This window comes from Chlamydomonas reinhardtii, chromosome 12, assembly GCF_000002595.2.
Source record: "Chlamydomonas reinhardtii strain CC-503 cw92 mt+ chromosome 12, whole genome shotgun sequence".
NCBI classification, from domain to species: Eukaryota; Viridiplantae; Chlorophyta; class Chlorophyceae; order Chlamydomonadales; family Chlamydomonadaceae; genus Chlamydomonas; species Chlamydomonas reinhardtii.
The window spans coordinates 1,555,297-1,582,745 of NC_057015.1; the positions used below are offsets into that span (position 1 = coordinate 1,555,297).

Genomic DNA, 27,449 nt, shown 5'->3' on the forward strand with positions numbered 1-27,449 from the left:
GTTACTAGAATTCTTTGTGTTGCGCTCACTTGGGCGCTAGGGACAATGTTGCAGTCTCGCCCGCCACCGAGCAGCGGCGGTGTATCGCGGTCTCGTTTCGCGTGCTCCGGTGGTGCTCCCGCCTGCCTCGCGGTCACTAGCGCCGCGCTGGCACGCCCGCAGCAGTCGCGGCGTGGCTCACGCGCGTCGTCGCCATGCATAACGCCCGCGACCCGCGGCAGCGGAGCCGGCTTGCCGCACACCGCCTCACGCCTTAGCGGCGGTGGCAACGGCCGCTCCGCCCGGCCTGTGCTGCTGCCCCCGCCAGCGGCCATTGCCTCGGCCTTCTTTCCCGACGACGAAGGCAATGGCGACCCCAGCAATGCGTTCCGGCGCATGTTCGACCGGCTGCGGGACGTGCAGCCGGCCAGCGACGCGGGGCGGCCGTCCCGCCGCGGCAACCCGCTGTGCGAGTACGTGGCGCTGCTGTCCTGCTACAAGGCCAGCAAGATGCAGGAGCTGCTGGACAAGATGGAGATGGACCTGGACCAGCTGCAGGTGAGCGGCCCGGGTGGGTGCGTGGGCACGGTTGTGTGTGGGGGGGGGGCGGGTGGGGGTGGGATAGTACTGGGTCACGCGGTGCATGCACCGCCAGCACCCGGTGGTGTGCGCCTCAGGTTCCATGTGGACGGACGGGCCATTGGTATACGAATTCTGGGCAAGTGGACCTGGTGTTGGTGGGTGCCTGGATGGTGTCATCAGGAAACAGGCGACCAGCGCCTAGGTTTCCAGGTGGGCGGACGGACGTTGTGGCATGCTGAGCAAGCAGTGCCAAGACCTGCTGTCGCAGGCCGACCTGGGCGTGAGGCTGCGCCACCCGGAGGCTGCGGGCATGGCGCTGCTGGGCGCCGAGCTGGCAGTGGCCGAGTACAACGCCAGCCCCTTGCCGGCGTCGCACCTGGCGTGCCTCGGTGGGTGGGGCCGGCGAGCAGTGCGGGGCCTTGGGTGGCGCACAGTGGACTATGCATAAGGCGGCGGAGGGACGGGAAAGCCGTATGCATGGAAGTAAGGCCAGGCTTCGCCCGACTGTCACGCTGCTGGCTCCCAATGCGCCTGCAGGCGAGCTGGTGATGCACCTGGCGACGATGGAGCTGGCTTGGTCGGTCCTGGAGAAGTCAACCGCGGTGAGGCTTAGTGCAGCACCCGGCTCCGTGCGAGACGCAACCGATTGATGTGGGATGCATGTGCTGCGCCTTGCGGTTTGGTGTGCGTAGGCGGCGGAGGCACAGTCCGAGGCAGAGGGGAATCCAAGCAGCGCCAGCGTGCGACAACCGCTACCTTCGCATGTCGGCGTGGACAAAGCAATTATGAACTGCGCTGCGAAAGAGGTGGAAGCCGAGCTGCCGTTGCTTCTGGTTGAGAGGTGGAAGGTGAGCAGCATTGCCGTGGTGTGCTGGCTAGGGGCATTTGTACATGCTTTAATGTCATGTGGGTTTGACATACGTGTTGCCCGCGACAGCGCTGCTCTGATTGTTACTATCGCTGAGCGTCCTCTCGTGCTGAACGCTGAACGCCTGAACTCGCAGCTGGGCACGCACGCCCGTTATGGCCGCGTTAACCAGCGCCCGGCAAAGAAAGACCTGGTAAGGCCATGAAGGCATGCCAAGTCGGCGCAGTACCGGTGTGCTGCTGCTTTGGCTGTGATCGAGTGACACCCACGTTAAAACCACGCCACCTCTTGCGGTTGGTGGTTACCTGCTCCCTCCAGGCCAACGTGGCCAAGGCGCTGTTGGCGGTGCTGTACCTGGACGGCGGGTACGCCGAGGCAGTGAGGCCCGCGCTGGCGCAACTGGTGGCGGAGGTGCTGCTGCGGCCCCGGTCCGGCAGCGACAGCGAGGACGGCAGCACAGCGGCGGTGTCTGGCCCGCCGACTCAGTCTGCCACGGACGTAAGTACGGTGGCTGCCCGGCCCTGCAGTGTGTGTATGTCGTGCAAGGACGATGTGGGCAGCTATGTTGCGTGTGGCAGTAGCAGGTGCAATGGGGCGGGGCCAACGAAGGTGAGCCCACCACTTCATGCTGGCATGGCGCTGACATCATTGCGGGGTGGACCGCCAGCGCAGGTGGTGGGCCGGCTGCTGGAGCAAGCGCTGGTGGCCCGGCCACCCGGCCAGCTGCGGCAGCCGCGGCAGCTCAACCTGCCGCGGGGCAAGGACGACCTGCACCAGCAGAGCAGCAGCGGCAGCGGCAGTGGCAACGAACAGCCGTCGCATGAAGTGAAGCTGCTGGCGAGGTACCTCAGAGAGACGCTGGGCCCGCTGGTGCTGTCCCTCGAGAAGTTTGGGGAGAAGTACGAGCCGATGCACGCGGCGCGCTTTGTGGTAGGCCGGAGCTATGGGCATATCGGTTGTCAGGGCTCGTGTTCGGTGGATGCATGCGGCCTTAATTGTTGCATACATGTGCCCGCTGCATAGTCCCTTTGGTGCACATAGCTCCATCGGCTGCATTTGTGTGGCGTTCGCGTTCCTGCGCTCGCAGGAGTTGAGCGCGCTGTGGTACAGCTACCTGTACGCCATGCCGCCGCCGCCGGCCCGCGGCATGCCGGTGCCCCGGTCCTGGGGCGGCCTGGCGCGCGGCACGTACCTGGCCCCGATGCAGCCGCCAGACGGCGCGCCGGCCGCCGTTGACGCCCTCAACCCGCCGCTGCCGCACGCCATCGCCACCGGCGCCACCGCCCCGGCCGCGCTGCTTGCGCTCGGCCGAGAGGTCTACTGCGTCGCGGCCATGGAGGTGCTGCTGGAGCGGGAAGTTGAAAACCCGGTGGAGAGCAAACTGGCGCTGGGCACCAACAAAAATGCACGTGGCACGGCCTCAGACCGCTTGCGCAAGCAGCTGGCGCGGCTGTGCAGCGCCCCAGTGCGCACGGCGCAGATGGTGGCGCTGTTGCCACAGCTGGAGCGGGACACTGGGGACCCGGCCGTGGCGGCGCGGGTGCCCGAGTGCGTGTACGGCGTGCTGGGCACGGTGATGCTGGAGGGCGGGCTGAAACATGCGCGGGCGGTGGCGCGGAGTTTGATTGAGATTGCGGAGAGCGTGCAAAGTGCCTAGGCGGGTGTGAAGCGCGTGCACGCGGAGACCAATGCAAGTTGCGGTGAAGGAATGGACGCCTGAGGTGCGAGGTCAGTCGGGTGTGGAGTGATGGTGTGGGCACAAAGCCACAAAGCTTGTGTACGCGAACGGGCAGCCGTGCTCTCTGGAGACAACACGGGCAGGGGTTAGCTGAGCAATGACGGTGTTGGGTTGCTTGGCGCAGCTGTATGCCGCCATTTGCGGAGAAACCGGTCCTTGCCCGTGCAACCACTGTGCACGTGACCATTCCGCTACCTTGCCCTAATCATGCGACGGCCCACAACGGCTCGACCCGCGATACCGGACCACCCACGCCTTCTCATTCCCATTCCTCAGCTGTCCCTTCCAGTAGTCCCTTCCAGTTGTCCCACACCAACTGTCCCACACCAACTGTCCCACCCCAGCTGTCCCTTCGGCTCCCTTCTCAAACGCAGCTTCAGCAAAATCTACAGCCTGCCCGACTCCCGGCGTGTGCGGCCTTCCGCCCGCCTTCCAAAATGCAACAGCCCCCGCCTCTCCTCGCCAGCCGCTCACAGCCGAAACTCTGCTTCTTTCTTTATCAGCCACAAACATCAGCCACAAACAATGCCTCGGAAACAACGCCTCGGAAACTTCCTCCCAACTAGTGCGCGGCCACAGCTCCCCTACCGAACGTCGCAGCACCTATCCTCACCATCAGCAACGCTTCCTCACCTCCGGTTGTGTTGTTGGCGTGTTGCACCGCATTCGGCCTGCCCGCCACAATTGTCGTACACATTCGGGCCCCTCTTCTGCTTTGCTTCGCCTTGTTCTTGCCCCTGTTTGTCACACTGTCGCCCGGCCATTGTTTTGCTGCACGCCGTTGCATTACGCTAGTGCTCGTCTACACAGCTCATCCGTGGACGCCGGTCGACTGCCTGCAGGTGCGCATCGGCTATGCTATCCGCGCGGTGTGGCGTCGCATTGAGTCTGTGTGGTGCTATCGCCTTGGCCGGGCGCCCGGAGCGTGAGGAATGCGCGTCAGCAAAACATCGACACAACCTGCCAGCTACCGTCGGTACAGTAACAGCGCGCGAACGACGCACCAATGCCTTGTCCCTTCTTGCTACGCATTTATGTGGGCACGGGTGGGAGCCACACACATCGGAACTACGCTTTCCTGCCCCTTGCCATGTTCCATCACGAGGGCAAGTGTCGACTGGTCCACAGAACACAGCACTTGATTACAACCATCCGGACAATGGCCCTCCGCAGTCACAATGTCCCACACGGTATAGCACATGCCCCGCTTCCGTGCCCACTACACTTGTCTGGCACGTTACTCGTCTACCTGCAACATAGCACGTTCACACCTGCCTTGGCGAAGGCCTGGCATGGCAACTGCACACCCTCGATGCCCTGAAACTGGACAGCCCATCCTCGTCAGCGGAATGCCACTGTCCAGCCGACCGGGGGCATCCAGAGCTTTCACGTTCGCCCCAATAAGTGGCCATCGCGGCACGGTTCATGTCTCCCTTGTGCACGGCTCACCAAACTTCCATACGACTATCGTTAATCACCAAACCAGGGAGACAAACCCCGCAAAGCCTTCTGTTGCTACTCCGCATGAACTTGTCAGGGCAGTCAAGGCACGTGCACACTGACAGCGGCGGTCGGCCGTTCCAAACCCACCAAGCCATATGCGTTTATACAGAAACAATCATTGATATGGACCACCGGTACGTCACACGGACCCCAAGACCCCAGACAGCTGTTCAGCTGCCTGTCTTACGGTAGGTAAATACCCCCGGCGTGAAACCCTTATTGTGTTCGAGTTGGCCCCGCTGCTGCAGTTGCGGGCTATGCCGTCATGAATTGCCCCGCGGGAGGGACCGCCTGTGGAATGTGAAGGTGGCAAGAACGAATGAAAGGCAGGCAGGGCAGTTGCCGCATCAGCCGGGTCAGGGCCGTCGCCCGTGGTCAACTTCAAAGCAGAGTGACTAACCCAAGCAAGCAGGTATACGCAAACAGTCCTTGAGACCGCAGTCGAAGCATGGTCAACACAAGCGCGCTTGGATTCTGGTACATCGGCGTGACAGAGCTCCGTGAACACGAGATTGCAGCACCGGGAGACCTAGACAGGCCGCCCTCAAGAGCTGGAGACGCACCCCGTCTGTGGCGCTTGGTGCTTTCTTTCCCTCCGGGACGTCGTCCGCCTTGCAGCAGTTGCAGCAGCGGCAGCATCCGCACTTGCCGCGGCACAGTCCCTTGCGGTCGCAGCAGCATTGGCTGCGGGGGCCGGAACGTACCGTATACGGACAAGCAAGGCGCGTGTAACTCGTGTATCAGGCTTCAATCCAGCGCCCCGTCTAGATATCTCAACGCACTCCCATCCCGACTTACCAGATGATGGCTGCTGCGCACAGCAGGAAGCCGAACAGGATGACCATCATGCCAATTAACGCGACCTGGATGAGGCCCGAACGAGTGCGGGGTGGTGGTGGGGGGGGGGGAGAGGTGGCAGTGGCGCAGGCACCAGTTATGTAGTGCTTCGGGGATCGAGACCGAAGTCGCCAAGGTGTACAGGACAAGCACTTGGCATTCTGTTTTCCTTGCTTTCATCCAAGCTGCGTCCGTCCCGTCGCAGGGATTCCTTGCCCATGCGAACAGCTCCCCACACCCGCCTTGCCCGCATCTTTCTCTATCATCCCTAGTACTAAGCGTCCCAAACCCTTGCCATGCTCACAGCCCATGTGTTCCTTGTGACGAAGCTGAGGGAGGACTCGTCCTGCCCTTTGTGGTAATCAATTTTGCCAATTGCATTCAATACGTCATCGGCTGTGGTATTTAGGAAAAAGTCTGCTACGCTAGTAGGCGAGGGGGATGCCATTCTGTTGCTGGCTTCGTTTGAAGCTATGGAAGAAGTTGCATCACGTACATATAAATGTGTGTTCGAGCTCGGGCTTGCTGTGTGTATCTTCGCTGCAACTTGCCCGGCGGAATCAAGGTCAGCTCACTTTGACTGGCGGGATGGAGGCGAGGCGGAAGGGGCCGGTCAAGCGGGACACTTATCCCCGGCGCCTTCCCCCTTTCCAGCTATCCAGCCACAGTGCTTGCCAGAGTCCATTGGCAACAGTTCCCTGGTCTGGTGCTAGAGGTCAGCCACTTGGCCGTGAAGGCGCTAGTGCACGTCATGGGGGTAGCGGGGGGAGGGGGGCACGTCCTGGCACGACCGGCCCTGACCGGCCAGGCAAGACTAGGGGCACCGGTCTAGGGGTCTTGTGACAAAATATGCATATTGTGAATGCGGCTAGTCAGTTCGGATGCAGACCCCGAGGCATTGGCGCGCCAAGTAGAGTGGAAAGAGGGGTTGCGGGTGTTCGTGCCAATGGAGTCCCTGAGCGCCGCAGACCCTTGCAAACTCCCTCGCAATCGCATTATGCATAATCGCTCATACGTATAACAATTACGCCATACAGCAAACATAATGCGGTAGCTGTCCTTGTCCTCGTTGACCGCGCCAGTCCATTGTTTCTGCTCTTGCCGAACACCACGGCGAATGGCGCCAGTGCTCCTCCAGGTATGTCTGCATACATCGTAGCACAGTGTCAAGCACCTAGCGTTACGAAGGACCTGATGAGCTTTCAGCAATGGGCATGCTAAAGCCGTTGCCTTGACGTCTTCCACTCTCGGTCACACCACGTTCTGCAGGCATTTGCAGGATGCCTTGGCTACAGGGTAATAGAATCGACGAAGCAGGTAAATGGGCGTCTATTGTGGGTCCCGCGTCTCCGGGGCACCACACACACGACCTTCGCGCCCCTACACAGGAGGGAGGCCGCCTTGCAGCGCCTGGCGCACCGAAGAGCGATGCTGCCGTCCAACCATCGGGCGGTCATGCTGTGCGCGCTAGCTCAAATGGTCCCATGATGGGCGCCGGCAGCTCTGCAAGCACGTCGCAGTCGGTCCGCGAGTCCACAACTGCCGCGTTCCGACTCCCCAAGAACGAGGCCTACTTCTCGCCGCTGTCGGTCAACATGAGCAAATCAGTCAACCTGAGGAGCAGCGTCAACTGCCTGCACCCCGCCATGGCGCCAGACGCAGCTGCCGCCCTTGGTGGCCATGGCACTGCTGTGGTGCATATCTCGCGCAACGGACTGTTGAATGCCTCCGTCGCCATGGCTGCGTCCACGCCCTCAACCCCGCTGCAGCCCTGCCAGCTGGCGCTGATGCCGGCGTTCGCCAGCCCGCAGCCCACGATGGCACGACAGCCCCAGGCTGCGGCGCGCGCGCCCCTGCAACCCCTTGCCGCTGCCCCCCAGCAGGCAGTACCCGTGGCACTGGCTAGCTCTGCCCATACCGGCAACCAGGCGCAGCCACAGCCGGAGCAACAGGCGCCTCCGCAGCAGCGCCCGCAGCCACAGCCGGAGCAGCAACCCGCCGCCCAGCCGCAACGTCACGGCCGGCAGGCCTCGGTGGCAGAGGCCTACGCCTCAGAGGACCTGGACGAGGCGTGGCTGGTGGTGCTGGGAGACCTGGAGCAGATGCTGGCGCAGCGGGGGCAGCCCGCGCTGGGGGCGCCGGAGCGGGCGGTCGCCATCCGGCGGCTCATCGAGTTGACGGGCAGCCGCGGGCTGCAGTTTGCGCTGGAGACGGCGCTCAAGGAAGTGCTGCGGCACCGGTCAGCGGCCAGCCGCAAGTAGGGTGCTTGTGTGATGTGTGGTGCACAGACTGCGTTGGGTTGTCGGTGCGGCGTAGGGTGCATCTCCAGTGTGGTGTGAGGGCAGAGCTGGCGGAGACGAAGTGCAAAAGCTGAAGAGGTGCAGGCGTGTCCTTTGAGGCATTCATGGGGAAGGTGGTCAGGGGGCTAACGGGTAAGCAGCCCTGGCGATACCGTAGTGCCGTAGCACGTGAATGGGCTGCATTCATCAATTGCCGCGTTTTGAATTGGTTCATAGGGCTAAGCAGCAACTTAGTGCAGGTAGTCTGCAATTTGGCGGGACCAATTTGACGTACTGCAAGTAGTACTGTATGTAGACATGATGTGCGTACCTAGCTTAGAGAAATGTCCAGGCGTGCCCCCCTCCCTGGGCATATGTTAGCCAGGTTGGCGGCGTCCTGAAGCCTTGAAACCCACACCACCCGCCGCTGTAGAACGGTCGTCCCCGACGACCCCGTGTGTTAAAGAGCACAAGGACCCCGTGTGTTTGTGTTTGTGTCCAAACTGGCTTGTGTCCACTATGACCGTGACTGGGTTAGAGCCGATGCACTCGTGCACCCTGCGCACACTCTGCATTACCGTGTCTTGTGCACAGCACACGGTAATGTCACGTCAGACGACTGGATGCAACCCTGTGCGCCTTGTGCGACCACCGCCCGTAATGCCCTGCCTACCTACACACGGCTTATCACCAACATCGGGAGATTGAGAGAATACGTACATGCATGCCAGCGCGTGACTGCCTACAACACCTACTCTACCGTAAGCGGCATGCGCCAGGATGAATACTGTCAGAGTTCGGCTTCATTGCTAATATCAGTACCCGCCATCAGTGTCGCTTGTCAGTGCACAAAGCAGACACCCCTAAAATTTCTCTGCGGTGACGCCCGATGCATGCTACCAACGGCCCCCGGCCCACAATACCTGTCAACCCTGCGGCCTTGTACTCAAGCGCCGCTGTGTCTCGCTGCATGAGCTCAAGCCAACCACTCTCCACGACAGCAACCAGCTGCATGCTACCCTGTCCACCTCCATCAAACCACAGTACTCTCAGCTCTGCGACACTTATGAAACAAATCTGCGCGATCTATGCACCCGGCTATGATGCTATTGCCGAGTACTATGCCTTGGCGTTTCGGTGGTGCGACTTCTTCAGTGCTGTATTGGGCTGGTAGTAGGCGGGGCCGGGCGCGTTGGCAGCCGCCGCGTAGGACCTGTAGGACCGCGGCGCGAGGGGCAAAGTTCAGACCAGGGTTTGTTCATAATGGCGCAGCTCCGCAGTGTGTTTGAAATGCACAACAGTCTACGACGAGTGCGTGGCAGCATTGGTGTTGCCAGTACACGCCTTGGCGGAAAGCATACCGCAGTCTTTTACAGTTGCAAGCCATCTACGATAGACCCCGCCCGAACTCCGGGCAGTGCTGGCAGCCAGTCCGGTGCCGGCGCTCACCTCTGCTCCATGCTTTCCGCGTGGCCTGCACTGCGACTCCGGAATGGTGATGACACGCCCTTGGGCGGGCTGCGTGAGCCCAGGGGCGGGTGCGAGGGCGACAGGTAGTCATGCGCCACCCGGTCCCCCGCACTGACCAGCACCTGCTTGGCGCCAGGCCTGTGGGCGGGGGAGGACAGGGAGCGACAGCAGCAGCGGGGAGTGACAGGGCCGAGTGAGCAACGGACTGGTAGTCTGGTACGCATTGAGCACGCGTACAAAACATCGGACCTACGCCTGTACGTGTGTTGACCGCGACCAGCAGCAGCCATGCACCCACCCACCCACCCACCGTTGCGAGTGCTCAGGGAACTGGAAGGCTGGGCTGGGCCGCTGGCCCTGGCGGCTGAGCTTTGACCGGATGGAGGCGAAGTCCTGCAGCTCGTAAGCGCCGGGGCCCGGCCCTGCGTCGGGCTTGCCTGCCGCCACCGGCGCCCCGAACAGAAGCGTGTCCAGGTTGGTTGCCATGGAGCCCACGGAGGCGGCGCCGCGGCCGCCGCCGGCTCCAAAGGAGGAGGTGCCACCGCGGGAGCCGCCCTTCCCCGACAAGAGCTTGTTCTTTTCCCAGGGGTCGCCCTGAGACAGACGCAGGAACAAGGGCGGGGTAGCGGGAGACCTCGGCACATGCTGCGCAGCACCCACGTAACCCACCTCCGATATGCCAACCCGCGGCCCTGCAACACTGCGCCCTCACAACTCCACGCTCACTACACCACTCGCCAGTACTCTTGATCCCCCCTCCCCGCCTCCTCCGGCCCCCGTCCCCGGTTCTGAGTCTCTCTGAGTATTGAGCGTAGATTATCCCACCCCCGGTCCCGCTGCCCCCGCATGCCGCACGAGCCCCGCGCCACCCGCCCTTATGTCCAGTCCTCACCAGTTCGTAGCTGGTAGACGCCGGCGCCTCCAGGTTGCCGGCCAGGATGAGCTCGTGCCCCCCAGATGACTTGAAGGCGGAGGAGGCGCCCGGGCGGCTGAGGTAGTCCACGCGGTTGCCGGTGCGTGTCACGCCCGTGCTGTCGTACGCCCCCGGACCCAGGTGCGGCAGGTCGCGCTCAATGGGCACTCGCGGCGCTGTCGACTGCGTGGTTTGCAGGGCAAAGGGTTTGTGAGCACACTGGGTGGAAAGACAGCAGCTAGCTGCAGGCTGCGCATTGGAGGCGTGCGCACTGCCGCGCGCGCACGCGTGTGCGCTACATCACCACACGCACCCTGCGCCTCTTTCCTCCAGCGCCGCTCCACATACCCAGATCGGATACTTATGCGCTCCATCCAACATGCCGCTCACCTTGTCCTGGAAAGCGGCCGACGTCGACGCCCGACTGAAGCTGCGATCCTCCAGCGCCTGCTGTCGCCGGTAGTCCCCGGGCGATGGCCCCGTGTAGTATACCCGGTTCTCGAATCGTCGGGCGCCCGAGGCCATTGGACCATAGCCCTTTTTCCCTATGGACTCCACTTTAGATTCATGCAGTGGCGTGGGTGTGGAGTTGTAGGAGCCGGGCCTGTTTGAAGGGGCGAGCGGCAACCAGGGGTGGTTAGACAATAAGCAAAGCCGCGTGCAAGCTGTGCGCGCACGGCCGACGATGTGTAAAGCGGGTAGACCACGCCCTGTCAATAATTAATTCGGTCCAGAAGGCCCATCGCCGACCCCTTCCGGCTTCCCAAATAGGTTTGAGGTGTATGCAAACAGATTGTATATGCTCTGCGAAGGGGAGGAAGTGCCCCGCAATCCTCCGCAATCCGACCATTCACTGCTCCTTCACTGCTTCTCCACCTCCTCCGCAATCCGACCATTCACTGCTCTGTGATCCGCGCGCGAGCGCCGTAACGGATCACACCACGCAGTACTCCCCCCGGGGCCAAACCCCTACCCTCTTTTGCATTGGATTCGGTTTAGTTTGGACGGGTGGCCAGCGGCGCGGCGTTTGACGGTCCTCCAGTCCTCCTTCCAGGGACCGGCCCAAAGGGACCTGTAGCTTACCCAGGGTTGTCGTTGTCGGTGTCGCCAAACCGCCTGCTCTCCACGCTGAACCCCTTCTTCTCGCGTGCCCCGGTGTACAGGATGGTCTCAAACTTCGCGGGAATGGACGACACGGGCTTGTACCCCGGTACCGACTTTAGGGGCGCTGTCACTGGCCCCTTATGGATTTGCCCTTTCCTCGTGTCGCTTTCCTTAGCCATTTTCGGCGCCACTCCGTGCCGGTGTTGTCTAAGCTTCAGCTATTTTGCCCCAGGCTGATTCTTAATTGATACGCTATGATGTGACAATACTATTACAGTACGCTGGAGGTGAGCCACAAAGTGGCCTTCGAAGTGCAAAGTCTAATTTGCGAGCGTGCCCGTCGCCGTGGCTGATGTGTTGTGGACAAATCAAAAGCGTTCAGAACCTATAACGATGAGCATATACCAGTCTGGTTGGGACGCGAGGCTGCGGGTGCGATGGCTGGTGCCCGGGATGACAATCGTCCCGAAATAGAGCTGAGGAGATGCCATCAATGGCAATGAATTCTTACGGACCTTAAGGCACATGCAGATGGGGAAAGTTATCAGGGTGCTGGAGAACATGCATCTGGGGTAGATAGGAAGTGCGCTAGGGGCTACTCCGTGGGGCCACTCCGGGGCCTGGTGTCCGAGTCGCTGAGGCACGAACCCAACGGAGGCGGAGACACCGTCCGCTGGACCCTGGCCAGCCCTTCTGACAGCACCCCCATTCAATGAGGCCTTGTAAAAAGCGCACATTTGCTTGTCTATCGGCCGGTTGCCGGTCCACCCGCAGCTAGATCGTAGGCGTGCTCCCACGGCGTGCTCCCGTAGCGCGCCCGCAAGCTCTCGCTTTAGCGGTACACTAGACCCCACGGACGCGTCTTGGCGCAGCCATTGCATTTACAACAACGCACACATACATACGCGTGCTTCTCATCATACCTGGGTTTACGCATTGCACCCTACCTCCACTGAAGTAGCGAGGCAACGCCATCCGCTCCAGCCATGTGTCCGAAGGGCAGACTGCAGGCGAAACCACCTGCATATAGTTTTCTGGGAGCTTAAGCCGTAAAGCAACCCAATAAGCTAAGCGAGCGAGTGGGTTCGCGTGTGACAAGGCAGTTGAAAAGCTCGCTCCATAAGCGCACACCGCGCCCGCGTGGCTGGAGTCGTCGCTTGGACTACTGTGAGCTTGCACGTCGTGGCAGGCGCCGTTTCAAGTTCGGACTTGTGTCTGCCAGCTACCCCGAACTCAGCATGGTAACCGCCACGGTTCTGGGCCACACCGCGCCGCTGCATCGGACAGTACGGGCACAGCGGTCACGTCATGTATGTGGAGCAATGTCGGTGACCAGCAATTGAAGGTTATCCGCAACTCCGCGGCCGGCAACCTTCGCATCAACGGCCGGCCCCACCCGACATGCGCCGGCGCACACCTGCGCAACAGCCGCGGCCTTGGCAGGCGGCGTCGATGTAGCCTCCGGCGACTATGAGCTGCGGCCACAGTGCTCAGGTGCTTGAGCAGTTTGCTGCGGTGTCGGACTACCCTAAGCTATTCCGCGCGCTGACGCTCGTCTCGTGCGGCAATCTCAGGTCGCCGGCGACGGCGCCGTTGGGGCTGGCCCTTTTGAGGAGGCCACACAGCAGCCGTATGACTTATCAGCTTGGAGTGAAGGAGATGAGCGAAGCGGAGTGAAGAAGTGATGCTGCAAGCCTGTTGTATGCAGGCAAACGCGGCAGGCATAGAAGAGAAGCTAGATCAGTTGTGCGGACGGCGGGCTCACATGCAGGAGTGCTGGCCAAGGTGCTGGCACTGGATGGCAATGTATCGAATCCTAGGCGGCCAGGGCACATAAGCCGTAGATTTACACTGTGTGTGACAGTCCAGATGACGACGTGGTGTTGATGCACTCGTGGGCATGCGCAGGGCATGCGAACCAGAGTAAAGGGATAGGCAACTTTTGCAAAATGCCATCAAGATGTGTCATATGCATGTGCAACGGCATGCAGATAGGGGGCTGTTCAGAAGCCATGCCGTGCCTACGGCGCGGCAGCGCCCGAGACAAGGTATGCAGGCATTATTGCATTGGTTGACGAGTGTTGCGGAACTAATTGGTTACAAGAGGGACCGTAGTTGAATTGATGCCACATGCATCGTCGCACTTCAAGCATACTCTTGTGGGCAAATGCACCAGTGGACTCCATGCATTTGCATGTGTCAACTTTGTAGGGCTGCCAGCGTTTAACTTGCAAGCATGCCTGTGAGCTTCATGTGGCCCTCAACGCGTCAAATTTCCGGTGGCTGGACGTGCAAGGCTAGAGGTGCTCCCAGAGTTACGTATCTGTTTATGCTAGAGGTGTAACTGACATCAGACAACATACCACAAAATCGCCTGCGCGTTCGCCCGCTGCCGTGCGTGAAAGCAGGACAGACACAGCACGCACCACACATCCAACCAATGAGCTCAAGCATGGCCGCCAGGGCCCACATTTGTCTATGTCAGTCCTAACTTTAATCCAACAGCCGTCACTGTGTCCAGCATTGTTCAAAAGCAGCACCAGCACCAGCAGCGTGACGGCGAGCACCAGGGGAGGTGCTTGACGAGCACCGCCTTGTCGATTGCCCCAGCTACCATTTTGGGGTCTGTACCTTCGCCCCTGCGTTGGCATCGTGGCTGTCTCGATAAACCGTGACGCCATCAAGCCCACCTAACGATGATTCACATCCATGCACAGCAGACACCGCTGTCACAGCCACTGTGACGAGGCCAACGTCCCCAAGGCTCCGCGTACGCCGGAAATACCACCGCTCAATCCAAGAAACAGGACAGTTTGCATACGCATACAGGGGCTGCCGGAAAAGGAATGCCCCGCAGACCGCAGCAGGCAAGACACGTGCGCGAAGCGTGTAGCTCCCCACTTGCTTGCCATGCGTAACCTGCCACTTTGGAATGGATGCGAGATTCACGTCGACGGCGGCGGGTCCTAAAACCAACGACAGAGTTTATGTCCAGCAGTTTAAAACGTCAACAAAGGAATACGTGTAGCATCCTGTCATAATCGTGTGCACCCCCAAGACATCCGGCAATGCATCTCCACAACTACCACCACTGCCTCGCCCGATGCAGCTCACAGCTCAAGTCTACCGCCACCATTATCTGTCCCGTCAGCAACCCAGAATGCGGGCACGCCCCACATACACCATCCGCACCACACAGCCCCGCACCCGTGCATGCATTGCTGCTGACAGGCTCAGGCAGACGAACGCCTGCGCTTTATTGGTCATGACCTGCCCGGCCCTCCCACACATGCACCACCCACACACATATGCAGATGCCTGCCTACGCAGCGGCCTTCTCATTCGCCGCAGCTGTCGCCGCGGCAGAGGCCGCCGCCGAGCCCGGACCGAAGCCCGCGCGAGAGGCGCCGCCGCCGCCCTGTGGTGTGCGCGGCGCGGCGCCTATCGCCTCCTTGTAGACCAGCGTGGCGCCGCGGCAGGAGCGCAACGTGCTGATAAGCACCGGCGGCAGCGTCTTGGTGCCCTGTGGTTGTGAAAATACATATGTGTTTTGAAGGGCACAAGGAAAACATGTGTGCGTGCGTGTGTGCGTGCGTGCGTGGTGCATACCAAATACGGCGACCACAAGTGACGTGCTGCGCACACACCCTGGCTGAAACCCTCTGCCCCGCTTTCTGTGCGCGCATTCTTCCTATCACACTTCCTTTCCAACACCATGCACGTTCCAACCTTGCTTCTCCTTCCCCGAACACATCCCCTCCCTCCCTCACCACGAGCCCCCTCGCACCTGCGGCAGCGCCATGGCCAGCAGCTGTATGTGCTGCTCGCCCACCGCCTCCGTCAGCACCTCGTCCAGCTGCCCCTCCAGGCTCAGCACGCGGTTCACGTTGAAGCCGTGCCCCGTGGCCAGCAGGTTGAAATTGTCCAGGGCGCGCCGCACGCTGGCGGCCTGTGCGCGAGTCAGGTGCCGCGTGGCCTGTGCGCGAGTTAAAGGGAGCAAGGGCGAGAAGTGAGGACGCACATTGACGACACATAGTGAGAGAGCACGCATACCGTACCGGTCCACTTGGCTGCCCCGGCGTCACCCAGCTATGACAAGGACAGGTAGGATTGGCACAGCCTACCGTGAGGCTGTCCTGTGGCAGCCGCCCCCCTGTGTGCGCTCACCACAGCGCACCGGCGCCCCTACCAGCGCCTCCCTCCCCGCCTCACCTGCACCTGCGCCAACAGCAGCCGGTCGCCGCGCTTGCCGTCCAGCAGCTGCGTGCACAGGAAGCCCATCATGTTCTTGGCGTAGTTCTGGTTCTCCACCAGCGTCAGGCACCGCACGCCGCCACCAGACCCCGGCTTGGCGCCGCCGCCGCCTCCGGCGCCGCCCTTCTTGCCGCCTGCGGCGCCGCCGCCTCCGGCGGCGGCCTCCCAATCCGAGCCAATGGCGCAGTTCTGTCGGGAGTTGGCGGTGACGACCATGACGGGCACGTGCAGACGCTTGAGGGCGGACAGGGTGATGGATCCGATGATGTAGTTGAAGTCGTTGGAGGTGAGGTGCTGGCTGCCCATGACCACCATGCGCGCGTCCACCGCCGACACGTAGTTGTCCATCACGTCGATGAGGCCCCACACGCCGCGGACCTGGAGGTAGGGGCGAAAGAGAGGGACAGGGCGGCGTGCCAGGAGGGTTGCGTGCGTTGGTACCGGCCTGTGTAGGGTGTTGAAGCTTACGCTGCACAGCTCAATGTGCTGTCCCAAAGCCTGCGACTTCCTTTGAATTGAAAGCGGCCGCCGCCACCTTGCGCATCACCACCCTCGGCCCGAAGACAGCGCAGCGTGCAGTACGCGCACCATCCCACGCCTACCTCCACTGTGCCCCTCCACCCTCCTCCCCAACCCTTCTTGTCCCCCACTCACCAGCACCTCGCAGTGTGTGTCCACCATGCTCTTGAGCAGCCGCTTCTGGAAGCCCTTGAGCACCTCCTCCGCCTCCGCCTTCTGCAGCTCGTTGCTGACGCAGGTGACCAGGTGGATGCAGTCGCGGCCGGGCTTGGCCACCAGACCCGCCGCGTCCACCGCCGAGGCCGACACGCGGTTGTTCAGCACGAACACCACCATCACCTGGCGGCGCCGCAAGGCCCGATCAAGCACAAGACCAGGCACAGGAACGGGACAGATCATTTCACATTCGCATGCTCATCCTGTAAACAGATTCGCGTCCTCATCCTGTTTGCTGTTTACAGGATGCCGTCTGCCAAGCGAAGCTGTACCACACAGACGGCCAAGGTCCCAAGCCCGCTAACCCCACCACCGCCCGCCAAGCCCGCTCCTTATCTCGCCTCACCTGCGCGCTGCCCGCCTTGCCCGCCGCCTGTGACGCCACGAACTCCAGCCCCTGCGCCTCGGTGCGGTTGCTGGTGAGCATCTCGCGGAAGGCGACGTCGTGGTCCTGCGCCTGCAGCATGGGGATGACCTTCTCCAGGTCGTCCGCGGACTGCAGCACGCCGGGGTTGAGCCGCGCGTGCACCGCCAGCGTGCGGGCGCGCGGCGCGGCGGTCAGGTCCGCCAGGTCCAGGCTGACACGCACCTGTGTAGTGCAGGTTGATGGGTTCGGTTACATAAGGTTAACGGTGGTTGGGTTCGGTTTGGTTTAGGCAGCTTGGGTGGTGTGTGTGGTGTGTGGCGTGTTGCAATTGGCGCCGGGGCCAGGGACAGCACAAGAAGGTCCGGGTTGTTCGAGCAAGTGCAATTGAATGCCAAATGGACTGGCGGGAGCCGCACGCGCGCACACAGCGCCAAGCCGCCACCCACCAGCTCCTCGTGCAGCGACAGCTTGGGCCGCAGCGCCGAGGCATTGGGCATCAGCTGCACCAGGCTGGGCACGTGCAGCAGGTAGCGGCCCAGACCCACAGTCATCTGGCGGGGGAGAAAGAAAGGGAGGGAAGGGGGGCAGCGGGCAGCGAGCAGCCGGCAGGCAGGGGCAAGGTGAGGTGCGAGGCCTGGGTTGAGCGGTGGCGTGCATTGCGCGTACGCGGAAATAGTGAGCGCAGGTTGCTGCACACAGGCAGCTGCCTGCGCTGTGTAAGACTGGAGAGAGCTGTGCGTCCGCACCTGTCCGTCGCGAATGGCCCTCAGGTAGTTGGTGGTCTCGATCATCTTGGGCGTGCCCAGCTCCGCCAGCCGCAGCTCCACCACCGCGTTGGCCGCATCCGGCACCGTGTGGTGCGGCGCCGGCGATGCGCCGCCGCTCACGAAACTCGAGTGCGAGATGCCGTGGTGCCCCTGCCCGTGCCCCGAGCCGTGGCCGTGGTGCGGGTGCGCGCCAGGCGACGGCGGCGGCACCTGCCCGGGCGGGTGCGGGTGGTGGTGGCCGGGGCCGGCGCCGCCGTTGGCGAAGCCCGCGCGCTGCATGACGAAGGAGTCGAGCACGCGGGCGTCCACGAGGTTGTCGCAGGCCGCCACCTCCATCACGATGTTGGCGCGCCCGCCGCTGGCGGCGGCGCCGCCGGAGGCCAGGCCGCCCGCGCCGGACCTGTCCTTGAGCGCCATGCAGTAGGCGAGCATGGGCACGTCCAGGATGGCATCGCGCGACAGCAGCGCCAGGTCGCGGGCGCGGCGAGCCACCAGCCACTCCACCTTGCGCTCCTGCGATGTGCGCATCCGGGTTGGGTTTGAATGAGTGTGTGTGCTACAAGTTGACTCGTAAAGCATGATGGGCAGTACATGCAGCGCGTACAAGACAAATGGAATGATGAAAATGCCATGTGTGGCCAAACAATAAGCAGGTGAGCAGGCGGTTAGGTGAGCAGGTGAGCAGGTGTGCTGCGCCTCACCTGCATGAGTGTGAGCGCGGGCGTGTCCAGCGGCTCGGGCGCGCCGTCCGGCCCCACCACGAACGCCTCGCCCGCCCAGGTGAGCTGCAGCATGCTGTAGCCGCTGCCCAGCGGCGCCGTGGCCCCGCCGCTGTACTCCTTCTCGAACACCTTGTACTCATGGTTGTAGCGGTAGCCGGTGTGCAGCGGCGAGGCCACCAGCATCACGTTCTCGCGCTTCAGGCTGCGGGCGGCAGGAGGGCCGGCACGAGGCACAGGGTCGGGTCGGGTCGCATTACGGAGGGGAAAGGAGTGAAAGAACAAGGAGCGCGAGGAGTCAGGATAATAGTTGTGCACGTGCCGGCAAGATGTCCATAGGGCGCGCAGGATGTGTACGTGCGCATACGTGCCCTGCTGATAACTACCGTATGTACGAATCGCCGCGTGGTTCGAGCATCGAGCGAGGAAAATTGAGCAGGCGCTTCGCCGCGATAGCGCGACGGGTACTTTGCCCACCCGCTACATTGGGAATTCCTTTTGGCGAGGGTAGGCTGGAAGTGCCGGTAGCAGCCGGCTCTGTGCCCATGGCTCCCGCTTGTACTGCAGGGTATGTGTGGTGTGCGTGTGTGGCCTCTCACCCGAAGAACCTGTAGCTCCACAGCTCCTGCACCACCTCCTCCATCTGCTCCTCGGTGATGTGCAGCAGCACCGGCATGACGGCCATGGCCTCGGGCCCCGCCAGGTGCTGCACCGCCAGCGCCAGCTGACACAGGATGCGCGCGCCCAGCGTGGGGCCCTGTGTGCGGCCGCGGCGGCGGAAGGATGAAGGACACGCTCAAAGGCAGGGTGCGCGACTTCAACAACAGCAGGACACAACAGCAGGACACTGTCCCTCATGCATTCAGACACGAACGTTACAGGTGCTGCTGCTCAGTCGGCACCACCGCAGCGCAGCTGGCAGGCCACCCACAGCCCAGAGCCCCCGGCACCCGCCTCCCCAGTAGCGCACCCCAGTGGCGCACCCCAGTAGCGCACCTGAATGCGGTCCGTCTGCGGCATGATGCCGGGCCGGAAGCGGTCAATCAGGTCCCACGGGTCCGCTGTCCACAGGTCGTGCGCCCGCCGCCGCGGCGAGTTCAGCAGCGCCGCCGCTGACACCGCGGCCGCCGCCGCCGCGGTGCCGCCCGCGTGGCCGCTGATGCTGGTTCCCCCTACGGGCGTGCTGTAGCCACTGGCGTTGCTGCCGGCGCTGTCCAGTCGCGACAGCCGCCGCGCGTACTCGCCCGACGTCGTGCCACCCAGCCGCTTGCTGTCCGCGCTGTTGGGCTTGACCGGCCGGCCGGCCGGCCCCGCGCTGGCCGGCTTGCCGCCGCCGCCGCCTGCGCCGCTGGCCGCGCCCTTGCCCTGCTCCGCAGCCGGAGGCTGCGGCTGCAGCGCCGCCGCCGCCCCGGGCGCCGGGCCGGCGACTGCGCCGCCCGTGTGCCGTCCTGAGCTGGGTCGCTTCTCCGTGCCTGACAGCACGTCCTCACCTGCGAACACCTGCAGGCAGATGGTGCCCTGCCGCAGGCGCCGCACCAGGTCTGCCTGGTAGATGCGGTACTGCTCCGAGTAGGTGAAGGCCTCCAGCTCCGACACGGCCGGCGCGTCCACGGTGCCCCACTGCTGCGCCTCCGCCCAGGCGGCATTGGCGCGGTTGATGAACATGGACAGCATCTGGCCGCTCTTCTTCAGGCTGTTGGACTCAGCGTCGATCTGCGACTGGATCTGTTGGGCGGGCGCGACAGGGCAGATACAACGACACAAACGTTGACAGGTGGGTGGAGATATGACGGTTTTGAGAGAGCATGTAATTGTACCGTACTGCGGCCCCGCAGGAAGCAGCGACGCAGTGCAGCCGCGCACCTGCATGATCTGGCCGTGCTTGGCCGCGACGGCGCTAGTGACCGATACGCGCGCATTCAGCGGCCCAGTGGGGCCCGTCGTGACCAGCCCCGGCGGAACCGACGCCGCTGGGGCGCCCGCGCCCGGCCGGCTGCTGAAGCGCCGTGCCGCCATCGAGCTCAGACCGCCCGTGGACGCCGTCGACGCGCCCACCATCTGTTGCGTGACGGAGGCGGGCGGCGGCGGCAGCGCCGCCAATGTGGATGGCCGGCGCGGGCCCTGCGGACTGGGCGGCACTACCAGCGGCGACACGGCTGCTGTGAGCGAGCCTTCCCGGCTGGCCGGCGGCGACAGGCCCAGCCCGCCCGGCGTGCTGCTGCGCCGCCCCAGCCCGCTCATCAGCGCTGCCAACGGACCGTGCAGCGGCCCTCCGCCGCCGTTTGCCTTCGGGCTGTTATGGTTATTAATAGCCGCCGCCGTCGCCGCCGGGCTGGCGGGCCCGCTGTCATCGCTGCCGGCCATGCTGCTCAGCCCCAGCCGCACTGCCAGGCCGTTGGTGCTCAGGCGGGCCGGGCCCGAGGCCACCATGCCCAGCTGCGGCGGGCCGCCGGACGGCGGCACCACCGGCGCCACCAGGCTGCTGCTGGGCGCGCCGCTGGCCGTGGTGGTGCGCATGCGCATGGGCGACACGCCCGCCGCCACGTGCTGGTTGGCGGACTGCGCCAGCACGCCGCTGTCGGATCCGCGGCTGCGGCCGCTGAGGCGCCCGACTGACAGCACGTTGTTGCGCACGCCCGCCAGGCCGCCCGCGCCGGGGCCGGTGGGCGGCGTGGCGGGCGGCCGGTTGGCCATGCTGCCCTGGCGCGAGGCCGCTCTGTGGGGAGGAGGTCGTGGGAGGAGGTGCAGGTGGGAGGTAAAGACGCGGTTTGCGGTGTCGTCGCTGCTGCTTTTGTTCACCTCATGCCACCATGTGTGCGTTCCCCGCCCCAATACGAGCCAAGCAATGTGAACGCGGCTGCGGTGCAACTCACGGTGATCCGGATCCGGGCCATGGCGGCTCCTCCGTCAGCGCCCCGGTGGCGCTGCTGCCGCTGCCGTTGCGGCACATCATGTCCTCCATTGTTTGCTGCACAGGGGCCGGACACATACATACTCAGATACGGATTAGCTTTTACCCTTTGCTTATGCCCATACCCACCAGGTTCGTGGTCCACGAGGCCCGCCATGCCCCACTCCCAAGCTCCGCCCGTCCGTCCACCCAACCCCACACTTGAAACCTGCCCATCCGTCCCCCGCCCCTCCGTTACCCTCTCCACACCCGTTCCCCAGCCCCTACCGCCTCCAATCCCACCCCCGCCGTTCCTGCCGCCCACCTTGACTGCCTCCAGCTCGTCCTTGATGCCCGCATACTTCCGCTGCTCCTCCACGAAACGCGGCACGTCGTCCGCCAGCACGCGCGGGATCATGAAACCCAAGTTGTCCAGTCTGTGGGGACAAGTTGACGAGGATGCGCATGCATGGAACGAATCATGGGTGTCGACAGAGACGGTAGGCTTGACAAAGCCGCATGCGCGGCAAGTCGCTATCCGGCACATGCGACCCCCCAGCCGCGCCACCACCAGGCAGTGCCCGCACACCGACGCGGGACACGGGCGCACCAAGCCTCAAGGGACTCACTTGTTCCCGGCCCGGTTCCGGCGCTTGCCGCGCTGCAGCCGCATGACGGTCATGACGATGATCATCACGCGCCGCCGCGCCGCCCACATGCGCAGCCGCCAGGGCGCCACCATAATGATGGGCCCGGCCGCCGATGCCGGTATGCCCGAGCCTGGTGGTCAGGGTGAGGTGGGAGCAGCCCGGGCAGTGCAACCTCAGCCATTGAAGTAGCGAGCTGCTGGCAACACCCGGGCGTGCACAGCAACCAGCGCGATGTTACGAGCGCCTTTGCCGCTGCGCACCTGTAATACGGCGACCCCCGGTGTGTGAGGTGCGCCCCGATGTGGGCGGCTTCGGCGCCGTCCTGCATCACATAGCGCGGCAGGGCACGACATTGGCGTTCTGCCCCCAAACCACACCTGCAGGGCATGCCATTGGCTTTCTGCGCCCAACCCGCACCCTGGCCCCTCTTCGTTTGTCGCTGCCGCTCCCGTCCCTCCACACGCCCAGCCCCCGACTGCCACCCCAGCACCCGGCCGCCAGCCGCACCCGCGGTCATAGATGGCCCCCGGTTTGGGCAGGGGCATTCCCGCCGCCGCGGCCGCCGCCGCCTCCGGTCCTTCCGTGACCAGGATGTGCTGGATCTGCGCCTGCCGCTCCTGCTCCTGCTGCATGCGCTCGTAGGCTCGCTTCTCCGTGGCTAGCATGAAGCCCGTGTATTTGGCCTCCACCTTGGGCGCTGGCGGCGGCACCAGCATCTCCTGCATTACATCGCCCTGCTTCTTCACTTGCTCCTGTGATGGGTGGGTCGAGGGGAGGTTGGAGGCAAAGGAAGGAGCGGCGCGTGTAGGAGACAGGACAGCTGGGTGCGTTGGGCAAGAGCTTGGTTGAGAGGAAGTTCCCAAACGGTAGCCCCAGCCTCTTGTCAGCAGAAGCGTCTTTTTTTCATAAGCGGCACTCAGGGGCATCGCGCTTGTGCTGCTGCCAGCAATGCGGGCGGGCAGGCCTGGTGACTACCGCTGGTGTGCGCACCCACTACGGCCACGGGCTCGCTTCTCTTAACTCGCCAGTGCCCCCCCCTCCCCAGAGCCATGCACTATCCATACACCCAGCTCCCTTGCCTCCCTCAGACCCCAGGACCCTCCTGTAGTGCAGATAACCGTTGAACCCTAGGCCATGTGGCACACATGCAAGGGGCCGATCCTGCGTCCGACCAGCTGAGCATATCCTGTGTTCCTCCAAGTTTGAGAAGCACGAATCCGTACATCTCTTGACCCCTGGAACATTATACTTCTGGGCCAGGCCCGACCGTGAATTCCGACATGTCAACCCACCGCGAGGAACTGAAGCTTTGCTGAAAAGCTTTGACCACGAGCAATCGGTGGTCTGTTTAGGCCTGCAGGTTGAGCCCGATAACGAGCGAGGTTAGTGACGCAAAGCCGCGGCCTCTCGCCCGCCCAGCCGAGCCGACGCCAAGGCTCTGCGACCCTGGCATGTAACACAACTTACCACCGAGCCGGTCCAGCTCCCGAATGCGGTCGCTGCGCCATTCCTCAGACAATACGCCCTCCCAATCCCGGGGGTCCCTGTCCAGGGCTGAGGTACTGATTTCGTTACCCATTGTTATCTAGCCTAGCCTATCCTTTATCCAAGGTAGCTAAGAGCGAGAACGACCTGTACACGGTGACCGCATTTCGACGCAGCCTGCCGAACGGGTCCGCTAGCGCAGTGCTCAATTAAGTGTACAAAGTTGTATGTGTACACAGCCTGCTGCAGACGTGTGTGCTCGAGGCGGCGGTCTGGCCGCAGAAATGGGCTCCGGTGCCGCTGATGGTGCTCCGTCCAGATCACAATCCGACCGCACCCAACGCCGTCCCCGTATTCCCGTCATCTGTTCCCACGCGCATAAGCTTGCTCATCTGGGCAGCTCCGCTGCCACGTCCTGAGGCAGAGACGCTGGTAGTGCCCGTGCGGCCTTGGCCCTGCTGCACCCTGCGGCGCTGAGGTGCTGCCCTCCCCTCCCCTAGTGCTGCCGACTGTAGCACCTGTCGCCGTGGCCCGCCTCGCCGCTTCGCCGCCTCAGCGATGAACCTCGATGTCGTCGATGAACTCCTTCTCCCCAGTTGTTTTTACTGGTCCAGTGACTGTGTGGCATGGGACTGCCGCGTTCAATGTGCGTCAAGCTGCAACTTGCAAGCCAGGGCCACAGCGCCACAGACTGGGCTCCGTGGCTGCGCGCCTGCGCCGCCCACCGTACCTCCCGAACAGCCACACACCATCCCCGTAATCAGCACCCCAATGGACATTGTGGCAACTGGACTGATGACTCTGGTGAGTCACAAGCGCGCAAACCGTATCGCACTCTTGTGCTGTAAGTTTTAGGCCCAGACACGTGCAACACTGCATCGCACTTGTTACTGTGGTGTCGTTTGTTTGCAGGTATGTGCCTGCGCACCATCACCCCCGAGCTCACTTACGCCGCCTACAGCCCGATTGTACCTGCAGTGGCAGACTGGCCCTTTTCATAGCATGCAAGCCATGCGCTATCTGTGTATCAGTAGGCAGTGTCATGCGCAGTAGCCTGCCTCCGAGCCTTATGCACGATACCAGCAATACCGCCGGTTGCAACCAAGTCAGCTGCTGGCTTTGAATCTAGCACATTATAGCAGTACGACATGTCATGAATATATGCTGGCTGCCGGCCTGCACTTGCCTGGATGCAGGCGCGCCGCCCTGATTCCGCCGACTGGTCCCTTCATCCAACCGCGGAATCAGCCTCTACCCGACCACCTTCCCTCCGCGCCCTACCCGCCGACGCAATCCGCAGACCGCATGTGCCGTTCAACGACAAAGCGTTGCAGCCACGCCGCACAACAAAAGCCACGCCAAGCTCCGCCAGCGGTCCCGAACATGGTCCACCTAAGCATCACGAGCAGCAGCTGTTTATGCGGGCCGCGGGCTTGCTGCCGCCGCTGTGGCTCTCCGGTGCTGCACCACCACGTAGCCAGTGTACAGCAGCAGCGCCCCGGTGATGGAGAAGAACAGCCAGGGGTCCAGGAAGCGCCGCCTGCACGAGCGCGAGCATTATGCAGGGCACGTGTGCCCCGGGAGGTCACAAAGCCGCGGGTGCGGAACACGCAGCGTGCCTGCCACACCTGCCTCCGGCCGGGTGACGCCATCCTCCGCCTCCATACCCTTGCCCCTACCGGACACCCCCGCCTCCACCTCTCCACTCCCAGCACCGCTTCCCGCCCTGCCCTCCCCGCCGCTCACCCTGTGGCCGCCGACGCGCTGCGGAACATGCTGAACAGCTGACCCCAGCCCGCTACGCAGGCCCAGCAGGTGCCGCTGAGCCACACCACGTCGCGCACGAACAGCGCCCGCGGCACCATGAGCGCGTTGCCCAGCAGCGCCAGCAGCATGGTGCCCACGCTCAGGCCCTCCAGGCTCTGTGGCTCAAGCAGGTTGCGGACCTGCAGGGGCGTGCGTGCGTGCGTGCATGAGTGAGTGTGTGCGTGCATGAGTGAGTGTGTGAGTGTGTGTGTGTGTGTGTGTGTGCGTGCGGTTGGGTGGAAGAGGGTTGCATAGGTGCACAGGCCGAGGCATGGGTGAGGCTCAGGCGCTGGCGCCCTTGGCAACCGCGGCCGTGACACCATCCACGTTGTGCATTGCTCCCAGCGGCTGGCGCGCGCAATTTCAAGACGCGCGTGACCGCCTGGCCGCTCGCCCCGCCCCTTCCGCAATCGCCGACCCACCAGCTGCGGTAGCGGCGACAGCGCAAACAGCAGCGTGGCGCCCCAGCCCGGCAGCTGCCGCACCAGCGTTGCCGCGTCGCTACCGCCCTTGGACGACAGCTGTAGTCAGTCAGTCAGTCAGATAGGCAGGCAGTCAGGCAGGATGATGAATGGAGCAAAGGGGATATAGGGGCACTTGAAGTGGGTCAGGTCCTCAAGTTCCCAACAGGCGTGACCGCTTTGGCCACTCCTCCCACAGCCGACCACCCGCCCCGCTCTCAGCCTCAGCAGGTGGCCCGCGCCGGCATCAAGTATACGGCATGCACTTGAGGGCAGCACTGTATGCGGTATGTGTTTGACTCACCCGTAGCCCTAGCACCGCTCCAAGCAGCCCAAGCGTGCAAATGAAGGGCAGCAGCGTGGATGCCGCCGGGGACACGGTGTTGTAGAGCACCTGTGCTCCACGGACATGACAACACGGCACGTCAATTGGGTAGCTCCTCCACCTGTGGTTGCCGCAACACCTACACAGCACCACAGCCACTACACCAGGTCGTGGTCCACCCCCATGCACCCCAACCGCCCTATTGCCCTCGTTGCAACATCCCTTCCGCTTCCTTCCCTCGGAGTTGGCTATGGTTTCAGCGCTGTCTTCAGGGCCCCTATCAGTTCGCCTTCCCTCCCCTCCACCCACCTGCGGCACCACCGCCAGCCCCACCAGCCCGCTGCCCAGCTGCCACATCTGCCAGCTGCCCCACTTCTCGTCCGCCGGCTGCGCTGCGCCCGCCAGCGCCGCCACGCGTGCCAGGTTCATAAAAGTGGCAAAGGCCGTGAAGGCCGCCGCCGCCAAAAACACCGCGAGCGGCATGAAGCCGGCAAGAGCCACCTGAGGCACACATGGCAAAAACGGAAATCCGCGTCAGAACTCGCGACATCTTGACGCGTGTTAAGGGTGGGAAGAGACCGTTGATGATGTGCTGGTTCGTGTGGGTGAACGTATGCATGCATCAGGTGAGTACTTTAGCGGGCTACACAGTGCATGCCTCCCCGGGGTCCCAGTCCTTGTCGCGCCACATTAGGGCACTGCACTTAGGGCTCGAGCGACGGACGCCAAGACCCCCACGCCACCGCCGCCCTCGACCCTCCCTTCCACCCTTGCCCCTTCCTCTGCACCCCTTCCTCTGCGGACGCCTCCACTCTGCCCCGCCCTGCCGCACCTGTGTGAGAATGAGGAAGTTGTTGAGGATTCCCACAAGCTGCACGTTTACGGCGCTGCGCTCGCCTGACGCCGCGAAATGGCTGCACATTAATGTGTTGCCTGCGATGGAACCGGGCATGACACATGAGGATAACAATACCGTCCTCCTCCTGCTTTGACACAGCACTTACCGAACATGGCAGAGAGGTAGCCCTCCCAGCTGATAATGGACAGGGCCGTGGGGTGGCCGCCAGCCATGTTGATGGCATTCTGTTGGATGAACGTTGGGTTTTTCGTTTTGGGTCAGGGGGACCGGATGGTGCTGGCCTGGTGGTATAAGGGGTGCCATTGCTACGGGTCTTGGCAATCACCCCCTCTACTCCTCAGGCCGCTAGCTGTTGAGTTCCCGTTTGCACGCAGGGAACTGCGGCCCAGCATTGCGGTGCTAGACCTCCGACACACACCCCGTGCACGTCCTGGGCAGGCCGGTCACGGCACGCCGCGGGTTGCGCGGGAACCTTGCCTGGCGGCCCAGCCTACCTGGACGACTTGCGGAAGCACCAAAATAGAGAACGGAATGCTGGATGCAGCCACCAGCTTGTCCGTGAGCGCATTCCATCGCTGGCTGTCGCTTGCCGGACCGCTCGTTGCTCCCGCATGCAACGGGGGCACGGGCTTTTTCCGGCTACTGACAGTCACCAGCGTTCGCGTGCCTGTTGTCCGTCGCCCTTCCATCCCCGAAAAACTCCTTGCCGGTGCCGGTTGCAACATTCGGCACGATTGCCACAAGTTGATATTACAGGTTCATGGAGGTTGTGGTGAAGCTACGGGGGGTCAGAAAAGCCTGAAAGCGGAGTGCTATTCCAGGAGACGATGCATCACTTCGCGCGGGGAAATGAAGTCG

General features: G+C 63.2%; 7 protein-coding genes across 8 annotated transcripts; 3 read left to right on the forward strand and 4 right to left on the reverse strand.

The window, feature by feature from the left end:
- The first annotated feature begins 4 nt into the window (after positions 1-4).
- CHLRE_12g486850v5 (uncharacterized protein) lies at positions 5-3,246 on the forward strand. Its single transcript, XM_043067851.1, has 8 exons — positions 5-537; positions 830-950; positions 1,099-1,163; positions 1,254-1,409; positions 1,566-1,622; positions 1,748-1,927; positions 2,102-2,359; positions 2,517-3,246. The coding sequence occupies exons 1-8, from the start codon at positions 46-48 to the stop codon at positions 3,084-3,086; spliced, it is 1,899 nt and encodes a 632-aa protein (XP_042918084.1). The 5' UTR covers positions 5-45; the 3' UTR covers positions 3,087-3,246.
- A 62-nt stretch (positions 3,247-3,308) lies between these two features.
- CHLRE_12g486800v5 (uncharacterized protein) lies at positions 3,309-6,334 on the reverse strand. Its single transcript, XM_001690846.2, has 4 exons — positions 5,812-6,334; positions 5,469-5,533; positions 5,234-5,354; positions 3,309-4,961 (listed from the first exon to the last, which is right to left on the reverse strand). Exons 1-4 carry the CDS (start codon positions 5,953-5,955, stop codon positions 4,926-4,928), a joined length of 366 nt encoding a protein of 121 aa, XP_001690898.1. The 5' UTR covers positions 5,956-6,334; the 3' UTR covers positions 3,309-4,925.
- Positions 6,335-6,524: 190 nt separating this feature from the next.
- CHLRE_12g486750v5 (uncharacterized protein) lies at positions 6,525-8,213 on the forward strand. The gene is made up of 3 exons (XM_001691036.2): positions 6,525-6,645; positions 6,777-6,824; positions 6,896-8,213. The coding sequence occupies exon 3, from the start codon at positions 6,995-6,997 to the stop codon at positions 7,766-7,768; it is 774 nt and encodes a 257-aa protein (XP_001691088.2). The 5' UTR covers positions 6,525-6,645; positions 6,777-6,824; positions 6,896-6,994; the 3' UTR covers positions 7,769-8,213.
- Positions 8,214-8,234: 21 nt separating this feature from the next.
- Positions 8,235-11,754, reverse strand: CHLRE_12g486700v5 (uncharacterized protein). 2 transcript variants are annotated; one of them, XM_043067848.1, is made up of 6 exons: positions 11,253-11,635; positions 10,560-10,773; positions 10,149-10,352; positions 9,567-9,850; positions 9,236-9,394; positions 8,235-8,999 (listed from the first exon to the last, which is right to left on the reverse strand). In XM_043067848.1, exons 1-6 carry the CDS (start codon positions 11,450-11,452, stop codon positions 8,906-8,908), a joined length of 1,155 nt encoding a protein of 384 aa, XP_042918085.1. In that variant the 5' UTR covers positions 11,453-11,635; the 3' UTR covers positions 8,235-8,905. The 2 variants fall into 2 exon arrangements, with proteins under 2 accessions (XP_042918085.1, XP_042918086.1); XM_043067849.1 differs by having other exon boundaries at positions 8,269-8,999; positions 11,253-11,754.
- Positions 11,755-12,004: 250 nt separating this feature from the next.
- CHLRE_12g486702v5 (uncharacterized protein) lies at positions 12,005-13,346 on the forward strand. Its single transcript, XM_043067850.1, has one exon. The coding sequence runs from the start codon at positions 12,744-12,746 to the stop codon at positions 12,948-12,950; it is 207 nt and encodes a 68-aa protein (XP_042918087.1). The 5' UTR covers positions 12,005-12,743; the 3' UTR covers positions 12,951-13,346.
- Positions 13,347-13,358: 12 nt separating this feature from the next.
- CHLRE_12g486650v5 (uncharacterized protein) lies at positions 13,359-23,334 on the reverse strand. Its single transcript, XM_043067847.1, has 18 exons — positions 23,123-23,334; positions 22,948-23,009; positions 22,163-22,407; positions 21,916-21,977; positions 21,635-21,785; positions 21,331-21,442; positions 20,989-21,083; positions 19,979-20,831; positions 19,112-19,840; positions 18,715-18,872; positions 18,098-18,320; positions 17,376-17,909; positions 17,076-17,180; positions 16,609-16,851; positions 16,182-16,385; positions 15,486-15,905; positions 15,061-15,249; positions 13,359-14,796 (listed from the first exon to the last, which is right to left on the reverse strand). Exons 1-18 carry the CDS (start codon positions 23,232-23,234, stop codon positions 14,596-14,598), a joined length of 4,698 nt encoding a protein of 1,565 aa, XP_042918088.1. The 5' UTR covers positions 23,235-23,334; the 3' UTR covers positions 13,359-14,595.
- A 444-nt stretch (positions 23,335-23,778) lies between these two features.
- Positions 23,779-27,364, reverse strand: CHLRE_12g486600v5 (uncharacterized protein). Its single transcript, XM_001690843.2, has 8 exons — positions 27,086-27,364; positions 26,737-26,815; positions 26,565-26,665; positions 26,042-26,233; positions 25,712-25,801; positions 25,369-25,467; positions 24,887-25,086; positions 23,779-24,680 (listed from the first exon to the last, which is right to left on the reverse strand). Exons 1-8 carry the CDS (start codon positions 27,278-27,280, stop codon positions 24,557-24,559), a joined length of 1,080 nt encoding a protein of 359 aa, XP_001690895.2. The 5' UTR covers positions 27,281-27,364; the 3' UTR covers positions 23,779-24,556.
- Between the last annotated feature and the right edge of the window lie 85 nt (positions 27,365-27,449).

Bases quoted from the DNA above. Each gene is read 5' to 3' on its own strand.
- CHLRE_12g486850v5 (XM_043067851.1), top strand. From the start codon at position 46: ATGTTGCAGTCTCGCCCGCCACCGAGCAGCGGCGGTGTATCGCGGTCT. The intron at 1,623-1,747 runs GTAAGGCCATGA...TGCTCCCTCCAG, and splicing joins GCCCGGCAAAGAAAGACCTG to GCCAACGTGGCCAAGGCGCT. The intron at 2,360-2,516 runs GTAGGCCGGAGC...CTGCGCTCGCAG, and splicing joins TGCACGCGGCGCGCTTTGTG to GAGTTGAGCGCGCTGTGGTA.
- CHLRE_12g486800v5 (XM_001690846.2), bottom strand. From the start codon at position 5,955: ATGGCATCCCCCTCGCCTACTAGCGTAGCAGACTTTTTCCTAAATACC. The intron at 5,355-5,468 runs GTAAGTCGGGAT...CGGCCCCCGCAG, and splicing joins TGCGCAGCAGCCATCATCTG to CCAATGCTGCTGCGACCGCA. The intron at 4,962-5,233 runs GTGCGTCTCCAG...CACATTCCACAG, and splicing joins CACCAAGCGCCACAGACGGG to GCGGTCCCTCCCGCGGGGCA.
- CHLRE_12g486750v5 (XM_001691036.2), top strand. From the start codon at position 6,995: ATGGGCGCCGGCAGCTCTGCAAGCACGTCGCAGTCGGTCCGCGAGTCC.
- CHLRE_12g486700v5 (XM_043067848.1), bottom strand. From the start codon at position 11,452: ATGGCTAAGGAAAGCGACACGAGGAAAGGGCAAATCCATAAGGGGCCA. The intron at 9,851-10,148 runs GTGAGGACTGGA...CGTCTGTCTCAG, and splicing joins CGTCTACCAGCTACGAACTG to GGCGACCCCTGGGAAAAGAA. The intron at 9,000-9,235 runs GTGAGCGCCGGC...GCGGTCCTACAG, and splicing joins GCGGAAAGCATGGAGCAGAG to GTCCTACGCGGCGGCTGCCA.
- CHLRE_12g486702v5 (XM_043067850.1), top strand. From the start codon at position 12,744: ATGAGCTGCGGCCACAGTGCTCAGGTGCTTGAGCAGTTTGCTGCGGTG.
- CHLRE_12g486650v5 (XM_043067847.1), bottom strand. From the start codon at position 23,234: ATGGGTAACGAAATCAGTACCTCAGCCCTGGACAGGGACCCCCGGGAT. The intron at 21,978-22,162 runs GTGCGGCTGGCG...TATGTGATGCAG, and splicing joins GGGGCCATCTATGACCGCGG to GACGGCGCCGAAGCCGCCCA. The intron at 16,386-16,608 runs GTGAGGCGAGAT...CGGCGCCGCCAG, and splicing joins GCAAGGCGGGCAGCGCGCAG to GTGATGGTGGTGTTCGTGCT.
- CHLRE_12g486600v5 (XM_001690843.2), bottom strand. From the start codon at position 27,280: ATGGAAGGGCGACGGACAACAGGCACGCGAACGCTGGTGACTGTCAGT. The intron at 26,666-26,736 runs GTAAGTGCTGTG...GTTCCATCGCAG, and splicing joins CTACCTCTCTGCCATGTTCG to GCAACACATTAATGTGCAGC. The intron at 26,234-26,564 runs GTGCGGCAGGGC...TGTGTGCCTCAG, and splicing joins ACTTCCTCATTCTCACACAG to GTGGCTCTTGCCGGCTTCAT.